Below are 19,452 nucleotides of genomic sequence, written 5' to 3'. Positions count from 1 at the left end.
TGTGAGGGTTTCTCTGTGTGTGTGTCTCTGTATGTGTGTGTGGGTGTCTCTGTGTGTGAGTGTGTCCGTCTCTGTGTGTGTTTCTCTGTGTGTGTGTTTCTCTGTGTGTGTCTCTGTGTGTGTGTGTGTCTGTACTCACCTCTGCATGGTGCTCTTCATTCTGTTGGAGGACCTCTATGACCAGCTCGGCCAGACGAATAGTGTCCTCCAGCTTTTTGGCAGGGGTGACTAAGCGCCCTACATTTTCTGCAGCACAAAGGTAACAGGTCATTATGGTGGGAGACACCCTGGTGTAAAACATCCCCTCTAGTCAGAGGTTTGGTAGTTCTGTGATATTATGTAAGCCCCCAAGGGCCACGCTTCAATAATGCCATCAACAATACAGCAGGTACAATGGAACATCCACAACAACAGATATGTCCCACAGTCATCATGCAAAATGTGCCGAAACGTCGTGCAGCGCTTATGTCCTTTATGTGTTGACAGCCACACGTTGAATGTTGCTTATGCGAGTCCCATGTTTAACGTGATATGCAAGACAACTCTCCCTCTAGGGTGATTCCTGCCCCCTGAAAGCAAAACTGTCACAAGCAGGATACACAGAATCACTAAGAAGGCCTGGAGGGCAAGAACTGACTGTTTTTTATAACGAGATCATATCGAAGAACAAACAATAAATGTCTGTGGAAACTATTAAATCTACAGAAATCATGATAAAACAAGACCGATGACACCCTGCTCAACCGACCACAGAGGTTGTGATGATAATACACATGAATGTCAGGTTTTCTAAGTAAAGAACATTAATGAATGAAGTGAAGAAGTGGTAGATGTGATAGAATCAGAGAGGTAACCGGAGAACCGAGCTCGTTCAGACTTTGGGGCATCTTAGAGTCAAAGATCTTCAGATACGCCTGACTCCTGGACCCTGTGTCTTAATGAGTCAGTCTTCTCACAACAACGCCAACTTGCTTGATTTACTTTATAGCGCCAGTGAAATGGAAAGGTATAAACGATAACGAGGGCTTTCCCACCTCTCCACACAGCTTTCTGCTCTTTGTCAGACACTCACGTGGCATTGTGCTGTAGAGTGTCTGCAGTAACTGGGAATTCATTGGGAGCATTCTGAGGTACAGTTTTATGATGCCCACACATTGGCAGATGACTGTGGCCAGAGGGCTACCTCTTAGTAACAAAGTGCTAAAATAATAGTCCATTAGGCAGCGTGGGCAGAGGATTTAAAAGAAAGGCCCCCAAACAACAAAGGTAATTTCATCCCTTGGTCAATGAAGAGGCAGTAGTGTTAGAGTTATACATGGGGTTTAAGGAAAGAGACTAGCTCTAGATGTTCCGTAACAGAAACCTAGTACTGCCACATTCTACAGTTCGTGGAAAGGGATGCCAGACTTTTTTTTTTTTTTATTATGTGACTGATTTGGACAAGGAGGTGTGAGCTCGGTCTAATCAGTGACATCTAATGATCAATTACGCGTCAAACAGGGACACCAGCAGGGCTGTAGTCATGAAACAGTCTGAACGGACGTTAATGATGATTACCCAGCAAACGGGGGCCTACCTAAGGACGTCTGAGGGACCATGACAAAACCTCCGGAGGCACTAATGACACAGTTTTATTTACAGGGGACAATAGCATACGCTATTATACAATTATCTTATTTCACTCATTTGTATCAGTACTTGCATTGATACGACAATGCGGCATCCTACCAGGAATCTATATACAATTTCAGTTGGAATTTCCAAAACATGCATCGGTTAAAATGTACAACAGAACCTTGATATGAGGTTGAAATTATTGAATTTTAGAACACTGAAAATGTCTATAGATTAAGGTTCATGCACTTTCTGCAGAGAAAGTACTAGTTACATTGCAACATGTATGAATTCAGAAGCATGTCATGACTGCTTTCTAACGTACTGAAGCTTGGAATATAGAGGAAGTAACTGCAGCTTCCAAGAACACAAGGGGGATCCTCAATGGCAATAGTCTAAATGGTCTTAAAATTGCTACCTCTGTTTATTCATTTGAGTCTTTTTTCCCTCACCCTCCCTCCCTCAATAACTCCTGACTTCTAGACTTTTTGGTTTTCTTCCAGAAATTACTGTAGGGGAGTAAGGCAACACTGTAGGAAAGAGGAAGCATTTTAAGAGAATTCAGAGGATGTCCATTGGTGGAGCCACTCCACGGCTGAGCAGAGGGCTGGGGAGGGGACTGGACGACCAGAGTTACCACAGGCCCCCACTGGGAACACTGCATCTCCATTACTGGAATGCATTGCAGAGGAAACTACAGGGTGTGGAGACATAACGCTGTCACAACGTTCCTGAAACATTCCCAGGCCGTGCCTCAGGAAGGCTGTGAGATGTTATGTTGCTATGGTTCTAGCTGGGTTAGGATATGCTAATACATGGGATGTCACCTGAATCCTGATCCTTTGAATCTTTCTTATCTCTCTGAGTTTTATCCGCTAGGAGAGAACAGAAGAGGAGAGAGCAGAAGAGGAGAGAGCAGAAGAGGAGAGAGCAGAAGAGGAGACAGATGGAAGAAGAGACAGGGAAAGCAGAGAGGTCAAGCCAAGGAGGTCAAAGGAGGTAGAGGGAGGGAGAAAGAAGGAGAGACATAAAGAGAAAAAGAAGAGAGGATAGTCAGTAATGACAGTATAAGAGCAGGACAGAATGGAAATCTGGAGAAGGTGGTTGAGCAACACCTTTCAGCATTCATCCAAGGGTTCTCTGGTCTGGATCTGATGTTAACCAATACTCAGACACAGACATGTACTGTATAGCTTCATACAGTAAAACATTAACAGACAGTGGACCAAAATAAAACTCAACCCCCCCCAAAGAAAAAAAAAGAACAATCAAACACTTCAGGACAGAGAAAACCTGTAATCATAAAGACAAGACATGATAACAGAATATGTAGACATTATATCCTGTCCTCCTTATGGTAGCCACTTCCTGTTCCTTTTCCTGTTGTACCCCGCTGGTCCCCAGGGCGAGCCAAATGGGGATGGTCACGATCGTGCTCTGGGTATGGTAGCACGTAGTATACCCAGGAGACATGGCTCAACAGAACGAACAGGGTTTACACCAAAGCAAAGTAAAAATGCATTCAAGTGGCAGACAGGCACGGGTGGAGGAAAAAGAAGCTGACGGAGTAGACAGCCTATGGTCTTCACAGATCTGATGGAGCCTACGGCCTGTTATGCTAGGAGCCGGGGCCTGGATCTCTCACAGCTTGGTTTCACAGACAGAAGCAACAGATCAAAAGGCCAAAGGACTCAGGAGAAGCAAGAGAGAGAGCGAGAGAGACTGTTTCAGGGGGGAGGCAGGGGATGGGGGTGGAGGAGTGGGATGACGTGCAAACGGAGGTACGCCGAGAAAAGGAAAACATGGTTTATGAGAGGGGAGGAGGAAAGGGTGGAGGTGGGTGGAGCAGGATGAGGAAGGTACTCACGAATGGTTAAATCCATCACTTGAGACGCCAAGCAGAAGACAGGATGCTCATACATTTCTCTCTTTTTCCCTACAAGAGAGGATCGGGGCATGCAAAAGGCTGGGGTCAGAGGAGGAGAGGTCAGAGTTCGGAGGGCAGTTGCATGTGGGGGTTAGGGGACCCCACAGGATCCTACATGGAGGTGGAGGTGGAGGAGCCTAGGCCCATGGAGACAGAAGGAGAGGCATCTGTTTGACAGAGGTGTCGGAGGGGAGTGAATGGGTGGAAAAAGGGTCACTTAGGCCACACTTACTTTTAATCATTCTCAACGCCAAATGGAAGTGTGAGACTTTTCTGTCAAGACCGGGTTTCCCCCAATCCAGGTAACAAACTGGCAAACCGTTATGAAGAAAATAAGCAGCCTTTTGTTCAGTAGTATTTCCTCTCTAAGATACCAAGAGGCCTTTCTCAGGTATTTCTTTCTAAACATTGACTGGAATAGCGGAATTTGAAAAGAGGTTTTGAGTGCTGTAATAGTAGTCCACACTACACATCCATACGAATACAGTATATTCCAATAAATCATGTTCTTTGTAAATGTGTCCTTGGAACATGTGGCCAGCTACGCCTGTTAAAGACAAGTCAGGACATGCAACAAACAGATCCCGGGTCGCTGCAGAGGGCAACGCCTTGTGTATTGGCCTTCCTGACCTGCGTTCACACTACAGGGGGGCTTGAGGTGAAGCAGCAAAGCCAATAAACAAGGAGGAGGAAAGCGGTGAGGGCAGAAGGCGGCGAGCAGAAGATGAAGGTCATTTCAACCCGGGAGAAGATAGCACAGGGTTAGGGGGTAGGAGATAAGGAGATAAGGAGTGGAGGGAGTGTCCTTCAGAGCACCAGCCGTCGGTGTAACGAGGGAAAGGACAGACTGGGCCAGAGAGAAGCAGAGACACACTGGAGTCAGCATAAAGATGGCAGATTCACAGGGCATTGAATGCATTTTTACTTACTGAACACAACGCTAACATGCAAGCTTAGTAGAGCATCACTATACAGTAAAGACACCTGGAAGGGGGGTTTAAACTTTACAAGCATTACTAACAGCAACAACAGCCACAGGAAGGAGGCCACGTGTCATCGCTTCAGCTGAGGGACAGTTATATTATACAGTTATAACAGTTATAGCCGTTATATAAATATAAAAATGCCAATATCACATATACAATATATATAACATACTACATATTGTTTGTATGACATGTACGAAACCTCTGATTTTTGTTAGAAACTGCATTTTCAACACAATACAAATTATTGTTTGTATTTCCCTTCACTGACTGTACTTGAATTATGTATTTTGATTTCCTCTTAAATGTCTATTTCACCCATTGTACAGTCCGAATGTCACTAGTGGGAGTTGCTCCAAAACATAAAAATGATCTTTGGCAAACAAATAAAATGTCGCCTTTTGCCTTTACAGGTGACCCTTTTTGGTGGCAGAAGGTGACAGTAACCTCTTTAAAACATACAGGACTATGGATAATCCGGATCCCTTCTCCAATTATTCTGTAAAGAAAATGTCACATCACAGATACAATATTACCGTGTACCCCATTCATTAATTTAATTATTGCATAAATATTGAATGATCAATCAATCAATCAAATTTATTTATAAAGCCCTTTTTACAACAGCAGTTGTCACAAAGTGCTTTTACAGAGACACCTGGCCTTAAGCCCCAAGGAGCAAACAACAGTAGAGTTGAATTTCAGCAGCTAGGAAAAACACCCTAAGAAGGCCAGATTTTAGGAAGAAACCTAGAGAGGACCCAGGCTCAGAGGGGTGACCAGTCCTCTTCTGGTTGTGCCGGGTGAGATATTAAGAGATATTAATGATGTTATCTAAACAGTCTAAGTATGAGCAATTTGGTTTGTTTACATGCTAATTCTGCTTAAATGCTAGCTAATGTTGCTAACGTTAGTCAATGGTGTTAACCATTGTGAATTAGCCTACTGAGAATGCCAGCTTTGTGGTTGCAGGTGTTACTAACTTACTGGTATTATTATAACTACAGCATTAATTTTGCCTGTGTGTGATAAACAGTGGACAAAACCTTGCCTGTTATGAAATGAGCACGGCAGAGTCCAGTCTGTCTGTGTAATGGCTTACAACCACAAACGTCCACATTAAGTTTCAAAGGGCGGCTCTTGCAACGGTATTCAATAAAAATGAAGACCATTTTTTGCATTCCTATTCAATGGCACAACACAATTTTTTTAAATTTAAGTCAGAAGATCTTGCCCGTTTCCCTATATTTGTTCCCGCTGTTTTCTGCCACCACCAAACTTCAGTGACGTAACTGTGACGTCCACTCCAAATGGGTCTATGCCAGTGCCATTGATACACTTAACCTAAACCTCAAAACAGGCCATGGAACCCAGTGACCTGCAGGGGGCAGTGTGCTGAAGAGGGCACACTTTGTAGTATCTCAACGGCACTGTGCAACACAGGCAGCTGGTGGCACTGGGGAGGACAAGCTCATAGCAGTGGCTGGGATGTGGTAGATGGACCAGAAGGAAACAGGTGAAGCACAACAGACCCGTGTGTTTGATAAACTTCCAGTCACTTCACTCAAGGCACCACTACGAGCTGTCTTTCCCTGACCAGCTTCCTGTGCTGCGCAACCACAGTGTGTAGTCTTTCCTGCAGATATCCACACTAAAGTGGTAAGAACGCTGCTGCAGGTCAGTCCCGAATGACAGCACCCAAGTACAGCAGGGAGCATTCAGGGTGTATTACAATGTGCGGCTCACATCGATTTAACTGGGTGTGCGTGTTGGGGGGGCGTGTTTCGATGCATGCGTGGAGGACGCATTGAAAGCAGTCGTCTACCTTCTACTTTGGCGTATTCTGACAGCCGCTGGTAGTTTACCAAGGCTGCCTGCTCCAAACACTTCCGTATGACCGTCTTCACCTCCTCCTGGGGCACAGGGGTGACGATATCCTTCATCAGGACCTGCCACACAACAGGTTCACATTCTAGAACAACACACTACTGTTTTCTGGGGTCGGTAGCACAAAAGAGAAAAACACAGGAGTGGGCTGTGTCGACCCTCCACTGAACAGATGACCACCAGACTACACAGAGGTCAAACGGACAACTAGCTGTGACGTCTGGGACATTTACATTGGGATGGAACGTTTACAATCTGTGTTTGTTTTGCACAGGAGCCTAAAGGAAAGTGTGTGTAACTAGAGTACGGTAAACAGAATATGGTACGACTGAAAGAGGATACGTAATGACTTACCCTCTCAAGCAGGGACAAAGTGGCTTTCAGTGCTCCCTCCGGTCGACCAAAGGGAAAACAGTACCTGTGAAAGCAATTTAGTTCCATTTATACAAGGTGTAGTGTGTAGGTAAATACTAACATCATTACTTAAAATCTATGAAGCTGTCTGTATATAGTATTACAGTAGACACATGAAGCTGTCTGTATATAGTATTACAGTAGACACATGAAGCTGTCTGTACATAACATTACAATAAACACACAAAGCTGTCTGTATATTGTATTACAGTAGACACATGAAGCTGTCTGTACATAGTTTTACAGTAAACATATGAAGCTGGCTGTATATAATATCACAGTAGACACATGAAGCTGTCAGCATATAGTATTACAGTAAAACATGGAGCTGTCTGTACATCTTAGTATCACAGAAGAAACCTGAAGCAGTTTGTCTGTCTTATTATCACAGAAGAAATCTGAAGATGTCTACATGTCTTAGTATCACTGAAGAAACTCCAAGCTGTCTCTCTGTCAACTGTATTACAGTACAAACCTGAAGCTGACCTTTTGTCTATAATACAACAGTAAAACCTGAAGCTGTCTCTGTCAGTCTGTCTAGAGTATTACAGTACAAACAGGAATCTTTCTGTAAGCTAATTCAAGTATTACAGTACAAACCTGAAGTGTGTGATCTGGTTTTCCAACAGCACACGCAGCCTCTCTTTGATCTCCTCAAAGCGCTCCTTCTCCTCCACAGTCACTGTCCCTATGCCATCAGGCCTGAGGTACAGATGACACCAGAGAGTTTAGACGGTTGGAGCAAGAGGCGGCAGAAAACACTGAGGTTGTGGGTTCATTTCCAAAATGTTTCAAAAAAGACCAATGAATACACACTGCTCAAAAAGAAAGTATTGGAACACTCAAATCAGGTCTCGATGAACGAAATATATGAAAGATCAAAATCTTTTTTACTGTTCATTGTGTAATTAATTGAGAACAAAATGAAGTAACAAGGGCCAGTGGACACCAAAATCACCAACCGATTGAGGGCTGGATTCAAACTCACAACAAAAATCTAAGTAAACTGAAATCACAGGCTGTCCCAACTTGGGTGAATTTCATCACAGAAACTCATAATGTGACTCAGTAGTATGTCTGGCCCCCACATGCCTGTATGTACTCCTGACAACGTCTGGGCATGATCCTGATGAGATGGTGGATTGTGTCCTGGGAGATCTCCTCCCAGACCTGGATCAGGGAATCAGTGAGCTTCTGGACAGGCTGTGGCACTACTGGGTGGCATCGGATGCACCAATAACATCCCAGAGGTTCTCAATTGGATTTGGGTCTGGGGAACATGAGGGCCAGTCAATGGCATCAATGCCTTCATCATCCAGGAACTGCCTACATACTCTGGCCACATGAGGCCAGGCATTGTCCTGCACCAGGAGGAAACCAGGGCCCACTGCACTAGCTTAAGGTATGACAACGGGTCTGAGGATTTCATCCCGGTACCTAACAGCAGTCAGGGTGCCGTTGGCTAGCATGTGGAAGTCTGTGGGACCCTCCAAGGATATGCCTCTCCAGACCATCCCTGACCCACCACCAAACCGGTCATGCTGGATGATGTTGCAGGCAGCATAACGTTCAGCACGGCATCTCCTGACCCTTTCACATCTGTCACATGCTCAGTGTGAACCTGCTCTCATCTGTGAAGAGAACGGAGTGCCAATGGCAGATCTGCCAATTCTGGTGTTCTCTGGCAAATGCCAACTGAGCTGCACGGTGCTGGGCTGTGAGCACAGGTCCCACTAGAGAACGAAGGGCCCTCATGCCACCCTCATGGAGTCAGTTTCTGACAGTTTGGTTAGAAACAGCTACACCAGCAGCCTGCTGGAAGTCATTTTGTAGGGCTCTGACAGTATTCGTCCTGTACCTTCCCACACAAAGGAGCAAATATCGGTACTGCTGCTGGGTTGATGCCTTTCTACATCCCTGTCCAGCTGGACTACCTGTGCAAATTAAATGGGCTGCAGTTAACGCCTCATAATATCAGCAGTGACAGGGATACTAGCAAAACATAAAACTAGAGAAGAATGGAAGGATAAGTAGAGAGCAATTGTCAGTGGCAACCACCTGCAACACCATTCCCTTTTTGGGGGTTGTCTTGCTGTTGCCTCACCAGTGCTCCTGTTGCCACTTTCATTTGTACCAAAGCAGGTGACACTGACTCACAATCACGTATGCTTCCTATCTGGACAGATTGAAATCCCTGAAGTTTAATTGACTTGGTGTTATACTGTGACAATTACGTGAGGCCTTAATTTCTTTGAGCAGTGTTGTAAGGTACATTCTGTGCAGGGCCATGGCTAGGAATCCTGGGTCCTTGAAAATATGTCCTGGGCCCCCTCACTTATAGAAGGCATTGACATTTTAACGACCAGTGGGCCCTGTCACGCCATGGGCCATGTGAATCATATCCACCTTTCCCTGTGTTAGCTATGGCCATGATTCTGTGAAAGGGACTCTGTGAAATGTTAAACTGGAATCATCACCATATTATAAATAAGACTAAATTGTACAGTATGCCCCACAAACTGGAGATGTTCTGGATACAACCTGACATTACAAAGACAACCTAGTTACTCATTTTTGTTTCCAGGCCGTGAGGCAGTACTGTAGCTTAACATGGCTGGAGGCATATAAAAAATACATCCCCATATCATGGTCTTTACAGAACAAGAATAAAACTGTCTTGAGAGACTCGAAAATGTGGTGGAGGAGTTGAGTGATGCCTTAATGTAAAAAAAAACCCTGCAATTTCCTGTAATTTCCTATAAAAAAACTTATCCTTATTGGAATAGAGAGGAAGGTGGTGACACAATGATGGTGGGTATCATGCAAGGGTCAAACAGTCAGGATTGTATGGGTCTGTAGACAGGTATACCACCTACACACACTGTTCAGAAGTAGAAACAGTTCAAAATTATTTAATAAATTAAATAAACTGCAATTTTGCAGGAAAAACCATGTTCTGAAGCACAACACACATGCAAGCAATATCCAATACAAATGTGGAAAAGGGAGATAAAAAGCATATGTTTATTATTTGTATTGTCTTATTCCCAGCACTGACTATTGCTGACAACTAACTAATTCAGTAGTACTTGCTGCTACTAAGGTATGTGGTGGCTCCACTTAGTTTCTTAAAATGTATACATTAACTTTAAGTTGCTCTGGATGTTTTCTAAATTATTAGATGTAAATGGTGCAAGAAGATGCAACAACTGTTATAGATCTTTAGGCTAGAAAAGGGAAGAAAGTTGAATAAAGGATCTTCAGAACAGAATGCATTGATATTTGTGTTGTGTAATTTTGCCCTGGCTACTTTGACACAAGCCAAAACTTGCCTCACAGTATAAAACAAAACATTTTATTATTGATGATAATGAAAGTACTAAAACAATCTTCTGTTACCTGGATGGCCTTCCCAAAAATCTTCTCAATTAAATGTTAGCATGATTTTTTGCATCAATCGAGTGCACTAAAACAGCACGCTTTTTGGCAAAAAATCTATACGCTCTAGAAAAAACACTTCTACAACAATGAAACAGATACACTTCTACAATAGTGAAACAGAAACACTTCTACAACAGTGAAACAGAAACACTTCAACAATAGTGAAACAGAAACACTTCTACAACAGTGAAACAGAAACACTTCTACAACAGTGAAACAGAAACACTTCTACAACAGTGAACAGAAACACTTCAACAACAGAGTAAAACAGAAACACTTTGACAAAAGGGAAACAACAGTGAAAAAACACGATTGGACAATTGGGCCAGAGTTTATATAGACCTTGGCCTTTCTAGTGTCAGACAAGGCTTTAATCTGTGAAACTGGCCCATAGTGAAATGCATTGAATGAAAGGTTCAATTCCAAGGTAACTACAATCAAAATGTAAAAGTATAAATGAAAGTGAAACCCCTGAGCAAAACAAATATTTTGCTCAGTTGACAAAAATCTTAATTTACCCATTTCAAATGTTCACATTACAGCTGGGTTTGATCTGACTGTGAAAGACCGACAGGGCTAGGGGACTAATCATTTTAATTCATACAGAATTGCCAGCATCTCACGGTTTCTCACTGAGAATCGTTTAAACAATGCTGATTTTCTCCACTGACTGCATCCCGAAGGGAAATGTTCAGAGTGTATCCGCCTCCAGGCACACATGTATTGATTCTCTACAGTACTGTTTGATTCCACAGTAGAGTCCACAGCACAAAGCCTAAATGTCTTTATTCTGCAGGTACGAGACAGACAGCTGATATTTGGGGAGATGGTTGGGGGGGGGTATCCCATGCCCCTCAACACTCCCCCATTACCAAGCTGTGACCCCCATCTCGTCTGACAGGAGGACCCCCCCCCCCCCCCTTCTCACTGTCCTTCACTGAGATGACATCCTGGGCCCGGTGACGAGGAGCATGTCACGTCTCCTGCTCCTCAAGCCGCTGTCACGGCGACCAGCGCTTCCTCTGTCACATGCACTCTGCTCACGTTCCCCCGTCCTCAGCCGTGTCAGTAACTATAAAGAGCCAGGCCCTCACCCACGCTCCTTTCCCTCTGTTTCTGTGTGTGTCTGTGTGTGTGAAGCCATGACTGTCAGTGTGTGTGTTTTGGTGTGTGTTCATCTGAGGCATGTCACAGACAATAAAAAGCCCAAGCCTTTAACAACATGGAATGTCATTTCTGTGTGTGTGTGTGTGTGTGTGTGTGTGTACTCCGCCACTGACAGACTGTCAATATATAGTAATAATTGGATAATTTCACACTAATTATGCCTAGCCTTATTTTCCGCTCCACAGCTTTCATAATGTTTTCATAACCTCACGCCCCCTGTCCTCTGTATTCATGACTAAATGGACATGAGTCGTCATTGGTCACAGAGAGCGAAACTAATAACACCACTTCAAACAGCCTCTGCTTTCTCAATTTCAAGAAGCCACAGTACATGACAGGAGCCAAATCACAGCCAATTCACAAATTGACACGCACATCAATCTTAAAAAGACATACTACATCGTAATAACGAGTATTTATTACTTTCAAACACCACATTTTCACATAATCATCATTTAAATTAACTGGAGGTGGATAGAAATCAACTCCAACCTTTAAAGAGACAATTTATTCTCAATCTGCTCCCAGGCTACTGTACTCTCTATAATCGTCAGTTCATGGCCTCTGGCCAACAGGCTATTAGGTTGTGGGTGGATGAGGAGGGGGGGGTCTTGGCCAGAGATGGCTGTCACGGTCACAGGGACTGGAGGCGGCTGGCTGTGGCTGTAGCCTGGACTCGGACAGTGGCAGGAGACACTCGCCCGTCACCCATGGCGACCTGTCATCCTGTCATCCCTGACCTCCAGGCACACCGGTTGGCTGGAGCCCTCCCACTACTATACAATACACCCGGTCTATCCTTCCGTCCTCTCTATTCCTGACCAGCTCTCTATTTCTCCTTGTTCCCCACCCCCCACCCCCACCCCCAACACCCATCCTCCTGTCCAGCCTGATCATACCAGGACTCAAACAGACAACCCACCTCAGCTCCATCACTGTCTGTCACAGGATGGGGAGGAGAGGGAGGGAGGATGTGAGGCAGGGAGGGAGGGGAGGAAAAGGGGGTAGGAGGAGTGTCCAAGTGGGGCAGACTGGCAGAGTGACAGACAGCCGTCCATGACCTTCCCCTTACAGTGTATTGACACTGGCTGGTGTAGACCAGAGGTCCAGCCAGGGATGCCACTGATCCCTCTCCCATATGAACTCCTACACAGACACGCCGGCACACATTACATGACTCAACACTTGAAATACTCAATACGCTTCTCATAATGTAAATCAAACAGTCACATCAGTACGTCTGGTTAGAAGGGAGGGAGACACTCTGGATCAGGGTCTCTTACCTTCTGGGTAAAAAGGCAGCCTGGGACTTGGAGTCCTTTTTTTTCCTAAACTCCATGATTTTGAGTTCCCTCTTAGAGGGGGCGGGGGGCTCTGGGGCGGGGGGGTTAAGGTAGCTCTGTAGCTCTGCCTCGTTTACGGGCCAGCTTAGAAACTCACACAGTCTCTGACTAGTGGACATGAGGGAGGGGCAGGGATGATGTTATGAGAGCAAGCAGGAGAAAAGAGAAGTAAAAAAGTAAACCAACATCAGAACACATGATGAGAAACCATACAGTAATACAACTGAAAGAAGAACAAGTTAAGCAAATAACAAAACAAGACCAACTTGAAATCATTTAGTGACTGAAAAACATGATTGAAAAAAAAGAGTATTAGGAAAGTAAGAAACAACAAGCAAGGGTCGATATGGTGATGAATCCCAAAGGTACAGAAGACAACATCCAGAACTGGGTGACTGGGTCCATTACACAATGTGTTACTGTCTTCTCTGAATGAGGTTCGTTCAAAGAAGAGCAATGGTGGTATTGTGGGTTCTGAACAGGGATTTGGAGAAAGGGAGATGGGTAGAGAGAGAGAGAGAGAGAGAGAGGAAGAGAAAGAAAGATAGGCAGTGTAGAACAGCGGTATTCAACTACAGTGGGTCAATGTTTGGCCGAGCAAATAGTCAGGGTGGGGGGACATACTGTAACTGTAATAATAAATCATTTCTACACTTCTAATTGGTTCCCACGTATATATATAAATGATATATATGCACACCAGGAGAAACATTGGGGGGGGTGGGGGCTAAAGAAATTTACCCATGGCCACATGTTGCCAAAAGGCCAGTTCTCAGTACCTGTTGCCGTGGACATGTGAGGCACAGAAGGCGAAGCTGTAGTGCAGCAGGGTGGGGTCAATCATAGCCCCGTTCTCCGCCCGCTCCAGCAGGTCGCTGAGGTAACACAGGTGTCTGTGACACCCCCGCACACCGTTACGAGCACAGTACTCATCCATCACAAACACCTGGCCTGGACTGAACCAACCCTGACAAAGACAGAAAAAAAACAGGGGCGTTGAACGAGAGAATGACTCGGATTTCAATGGTGAATGAAAGAGAGAACAATGGGGGCGGGGGGGGGGGGGGGTCCGCCCCTCCTCACCAGGCACGAGTAGGAGTCGTTAAGCCGGTGGTCCAGGGTGAGGCGCTGCACCATCTCGAACAGGGAGGCGTGGTCAAAGCTACAGGGGTTGGCGGAGATGAACTCATCCATACCGTGTTTCTGGGCCCGGTCCGCGTCTGTATGCGAGAGAGACAACCAGCGTCCGTGGAGAGAGAGATGTTCCACAGAGGGGTTAGAAACAACAGAGGAAGTGAACAGCTGAACGGGGGGGGAGGTCACACGCTGAGGGCCCCATTCTATCAAAACCACTAAGCAGGTTTACAGGATGACGGTGTCAAGTTTTGGAGCACTCAGAGATTCTGGGTTGGGGCTAAATTCCCCCCCGTTTTAAGAAACAATGGGAATAATGTTGAATGTGTTCTTAAACGGCTGGTTAGTGGTTTGACTGAACAGGACTGTGGTTTAGTATTCATCCTCTGAGGTCGCCACTCTGGTCAGGGGGGAGGTTCTTTGTGGGGTCATTATCGAACCCCGGAGCGGCGATGGCCAGTGTGAGCCGACATAGACTGCAGCATAACCAATGCAGAAGGGTCATTCACGAGGTCATGCAGGTCTGGTTCTGTACGTCTGCTTCACCGTTACAACCCCGGTCCCTTGCCAAACGTAAAGGTTCGAAGTTCATTTGCGTGAGAGAGTACTCACCGCCCAGCCGAGCAGATCGATGTGTATCGTCTTAAGTCTCTATAAGCAGCCTTTCTGACTGCATCCTCACACGATTTAGTGCTATTTCTAATGTGGGCTTCCCCCACCTCCCCCTACGTAACCCCCCCCCCCCACACACACACACACACACACACACTGCTCAGCCTGTGGGCACATCCCCCCCGGGGTGTCCCTAATTAAACGCCCCCCCTGCGCCGGTAAAACAGGGCCTGGGACAGGGCCCGCCAGAAGGTCCCTCTGCCCACACACCCCTTTGTCCAAAGAGGGGGCTAAATAAATTTGTCAACACATTTTCACTTTCCTTCCCAGTGAGTGGTCTTAGGCATTACATCAGGTTTGTCTGGAATGGGAAGGCTGCCTGCTAATCCTTGCTGAGGCAATCTCCGGCTATTTTTATTCTAATGGCCCATTTTAGCCAGGGCTTAAGGAGCCCTCTGGAGGCCCTAGATCTGCAGGTCACAGCTATTCTAAGCAGAGGTCTGGATAAATAGCCTACATGCAGCTGCCCCTCCTGGACCCGCAGTTTACATGTCCATGAAGGAACATTACCATTTATGGGGCATTAACAACTATTTAAATACTTGGAAACAAATGCGTACTGGTTGCAGTACTGGCTGAAACAAATGAGTACTGGCTGCAGTACCGGCTGAAACAAATTAGTACTGGCTGCAGTACCGGCTGAAACAAATGAGTACTGGCTGTAGTACCGGCTGAAACAAATTAGTACTGGCTGCAGTACCGGCTGAAACAATGAGTACTGGCTGCAGTACCGGCTGAAACAAATTAGTACTGGCTGTGCACACACACACAATACTTGTTGCAATACCTAAAATGGATCCAGACACACTGACAAGAAAAAAGTGAGTTTTGTTCTTTCTTAACTCAAAAACACACGAAAGTTGAAAGTTTCAGGTAGAAATATAGATGACTTAGACCATAGGATGTAACCCTACAATATCAAAACCCCACAAAAGCTTGACTAAAGGCGCCATTTTCTCCCAATGACCTGGACTTCACTGTTGCGCGAAGCCCAATGTGGCGCCGGGCAAGCTGTCAATCACCCAGGGAACAAAGACAATAGCTGCTATGATGCTTATGATCCCCAACTCCCAAATCCAAAAGGTGACTTTGTGTCCCTCTCCTCTGGGACTGGTGGCCTGTCACGTCTGTTTGACACTCCGGCGGTGGAGTGGACACGAGGGCTCCGGACAATAACAGACAATGACACTAGTCACCTCGTCTCTCTAGGCAGGGGGAGGACAGACATGACAATGATTGATGGATGCTACTCATTTATAGATCCCTGAGCCCACCGAGTTGAGAGCAGAACATTTGGGGCTATTTAGCGGCCGGCTTCTGTTTCTGTCGGAGGTTTGACCACCAGCACCACCCCCTCCGCTCAACATGAACAGCCCAGCACTCTGACAGCAGGGTAGGGGAACACACTGATTGCTGGGTGTGGCTGTGGGCTAACCTGGAGCCAAAGGCATTAACTGCCACGGAGGTTCTCGTTCATTGAACAGCGACGGTGGAAGATCATATACTATGCTTATTTCGGTTTTGTTTACAGGTTCAGGTTTTTATCCGTTTGTACATTTGCAAGTTGATGATACGTTCTACACTGAATGATTCATTGAGCATTTGATACCAATTAGTATTAGTGTGTTAAACGACTCCATTGTTTTCATAAATAATTCTGAGAACATTACCCGGGTAAATGTCCTTGTCAGGCACAGAATGATGAAGGAACATGTTCATTGAAGAAGTGGTAGTATTATGTTAGTCCAGGTGATAATCTCAGGTCCGTCCCCATGATGGAGAAGACTAGAGTAGCATACGGTTTAGTGGAGGGATGATATGAGGGCCATCGTCTGCTCTATGTTAGCATTCAGATTGCTCTACATACATTTTTGCCAGCTCTCGTCTAGCAGCAAGAAGAATGAAGGGGGAAAGGCGAGGAGTCTTCATCAGTAGAACATGGATATTCCAATGGAAATAACAACTTTGAATTGATGAAAACTATGAATTGACGATTGGACAATTTGGAACAAGCCATAATCAAACTATATTCTAATGCATATAAACTGTAGATTAATTAAATTGGTCTAGAATATAAATATAAATATGAATATATAAACGACCATCGGGCCTTCCTTTAATATGATTTTATTATCGTTATTATCGTATACTCCAAAAATATTTCTTTGGCCATTGTTTTCCTCCCAAGAAAACATTTGTGCTGTTGTATTATACAGCGCACAGATGCAGGTGTGAACTAGCAAGTACTTATTTGGTAACATTTCACTGATTGCTTCCTGAAATAACTGTGCAGCAACCACACTGTTTAATTCATGACATGACACTTTTAACATGGTAATTAGCAGCTGCTGGGAGACACAGGGGCCTTCAGGAGTTGTCAAAAACAGCAATTTCACAAAATTCACATCAATCCTAATTTCTTTCTACTGGAATTGAATTAAACATTACAATTGATAAATCACTGTAATTCATGTTGTGGGTTTTAGTTGTGTCTTTGCCTAAAACTTTTCACAATCACAATTATGATATTTAGGACAAATGTAAGTGCCTTTTTAAAATAAAATATTAGAAATTTCCTGTAGTTCAGATAAGAGTGTATTCAGCTAAGAGATTTCATGTTCAATAATGTTGCTGACAGAAAGAGGGAGAGATGGCAAATATGCAGAGAGTATAACCAAAGTAAATCAGATTCACATGCATCCCTAGTCTTGGACGGACCCAAGTTAGTAGTTCAAACCTAAAAACAATCAAACCAAACCAAACGAAAACAAACATTTTCTAGAGCGGTCTAAGACGTCGAGACAAGATAAAGATTTAAATAGAGGGAGAGAATGAACAAAAGAAAAGGGGGAAGAGAGGGAGGAGAGCACATTGCTTTAGTCAGATAATCAGTATGGATTATCTGTGCTGTGCCAGCTACAGGGAAGCACTTACCCTTAAGTCCAGCTAAAAGAGAGCAGGGTAAGAAGGAACAAACCAGAGAGACATAAAGACAGAGAACAGACACAGAGACCTGACCCGCCACAGCCGGGCTAGACCAGGGACACACACAGCTTGACAGAGAGGGAGAGGGAGGGCAAGAAAGAATGAAAGCAAGTATGGAAGAAACAGAGATGTAGTATGCAGTGAGAAAAAAGATAGTTTGAGAAATAAAGACTGTTAGCGAGAGAGTTAGAAAACAGATATACAAGGACACAGGAGAAGAGATACAGTAACCTACAAAGGGTGTGATGTAACATACATCCTATTCTGTAGATACAGAGACATTTATAGACAGAGGAAAGACCACTTGATACAAATATGCAATAAGAAAGACATGAAAACAACCTATTTAGTGATGATGGTAGAGACAGACTGAGGGAGAGGAAACATGAGGTCTCTCTCCTCCATGTTCATGTAAACAGCTGACTGTATTGGCTTGGGGTTACATTAAATACATTGTTACACTTGTCATCATACTATTAACACACACCTTTAGACCACATTTTAAATACACACTTATATCATGTGGAGAGAAATAAAGAGAAACAGGTCACCTCAAAAAGCAGTCCAATGATCTGGATCTGGACAGGGGTAGAATTTAATTAAACATAACTGCAGTGTACATTGGGGTGGCTGTTTAGCTAGGTGTTGAAGTTTTTTTCTGAATCTGACACAGTAAGAGCTGCAATGTGTGAGTTAGGTGTTGTAGTTCTTTCTGAGCTTGAGACACTGAGAAGTACAGTGTGTGCTGGATTTTGTTGTTCTTTCTGAGTCTCAGACAGTGAGAGTTACAATGTCTGGGCTGGGTGTTGTTGTTCTATCTGAGTCTGAGACAGTGAGAACAACATGGTTTGGGCTAGGCTTCATTGGAACAGCAGGGCTGATACTTACAAAACTGGGAGATGGGTGCATCTAGCTGGGGTGCGGAGCCGGCTCTGTTGTTGAGTTTCTGGACCTGGGTTGGGGGGATGGGTTTATGGGACTGGCCCGTGGCTCGGTACATGGCCTGTACCCACAGGATGCGGTCCTGTTCGTCATCACTGGCAAATATCACAGTGTCACCCTCCTTCACTGCATTGAAGAAGGTCCTCCCACCATCCAGACCTAAGGGACAACAACTGTCAGCACTGATTGAAGGGCTAGTTGTCCTGTATTTAGGTACTTATGGAAGTCAGACTAGCATGCTAGAAAAGGAATCAGACTCCTGTTTGCACAGGCAAACCTCCCCTGGAGGTTGTTAGGGTGGCAGAGCGGGTTAACTGACTGAGGTCAGGTGGGTGCATGGAGTATTACTGTACCTGTCTGTCACTCTGTTAACCTGTCTGCCTGCCTTCCTGTCTGTGGCTCGGTTGGCCTGTCTGTCTGCCTTCCTGTCTGTCACTCTGTTAACCTGTCTGCCTTCCTGTCAGTGGTTCTGTTGGCCTGTCTGTCTGCCTTCCTGTCTGTCACTCTGTTAACCTGTCTGTCTGCCTTCCTGTCTGTGGCTATGTTGGCCTGCCTGTCTGCCTTCCTGTCTGTCACTCTAGTAACCTGTATGCCTGCCTTCCTGTCTGTCACTCTGGTAACCTGTCTGTCTGCCTTCCTGTCTGTGGGTCTGTTGGCCTGTCTGTCACTCTATCGGCCTGTCTGCCTGCCTGACTGTGCTGAAAGCATTCTTTAGAAATGTTGGCCCACATTTATAGGATAGCATCTTGCAGTTGATGGAGATTTGTGGGATGCACATCCAGGGCACGAAGCTCCGGTTCCACCACATCCCAAAGATGCTCTATTGGGTTGAGATCTGGTGACTGTGGGGGCCATTTCAGTACAGTGAACTCATTGTCATGTTCAAGAAACAAATTTGAAATGATTCGAGCTTTGTGACATGGTGCATTATCCTGCTGGA

At 45.0% G+C, this 19,452-nt stretch overlaps 1 protein-coding gene across 11 annotated transcripts in view; it reads right to left on the bottom strand.

Moving 5' to 3' along the window:
* Positions 1-19,452, bottom strand: part of cadpsa (Ca2+-dependent activator protein for secretion a) — a 110,475-nt gene that overhangs the window by 34,208 nt on the left and 56,815 nt on the right. For 4 of the 11 annotated variants that reach the window (XM_020055691.2, XM_020055685.2, XM_029113917.2 and 1 more), the window contains exons 12-18: positions 18,459-18,671; positions 13,863-13,999; positions 13,559-13,746; positions 7,429-7,530; positions 6,769-6,832; positions 6,353-6,476; positions 140-246 (exon numbers count right to left, since the gene is read on the bottom strand). In XM_020055691.2, coding sequence (XP_019911250.1) covers positions 140-246; positions 6,353-6,476; positions 6,769-6,832; positions 7,429-7,530; positions 13,559-13,746; positions 13,863-13,999; positions 18,459-18,671 — 935 coding nt within the window. Of the gene's footprint in view, positions 1-139; positions 247-2,441; positions 2,490-3,481; positions 3,551-6,352; positions 6,477-6,768; positions 6,833-7,428; positions 7,531-12,719; positions 12,888-13,558; positions 13,747-13,862; positions 14,000-17,519; positions 17,532-18,458; positions 18,672-19,452 lie in introns of all 11 variants that reach the window. The other 7 variants (XM_020055678.2, XM_020055695.3, XM_034287075.1 and 4 more) reach the window with 3 other exon arrangements.

Source organism: Esox lucius, chromosome 17 (assembly GCF_011004845.1).
Source record: "Esox lucius isolate fEsoLuc1 chromosome 17, fEsoLuc1.pri, whole genome shotgun sequence".
Lineage (NCBI taxonomy): Eukaryota > Metazoa > Chordata > Actinopteri > Esociformes > Esocidae > Esox > Esox lucius.
The sequence above is the reverse complement of the archived record's forward strand: the minus strand, read 5'-3'. Positions and strand labels throughout refer to the sequence as shown.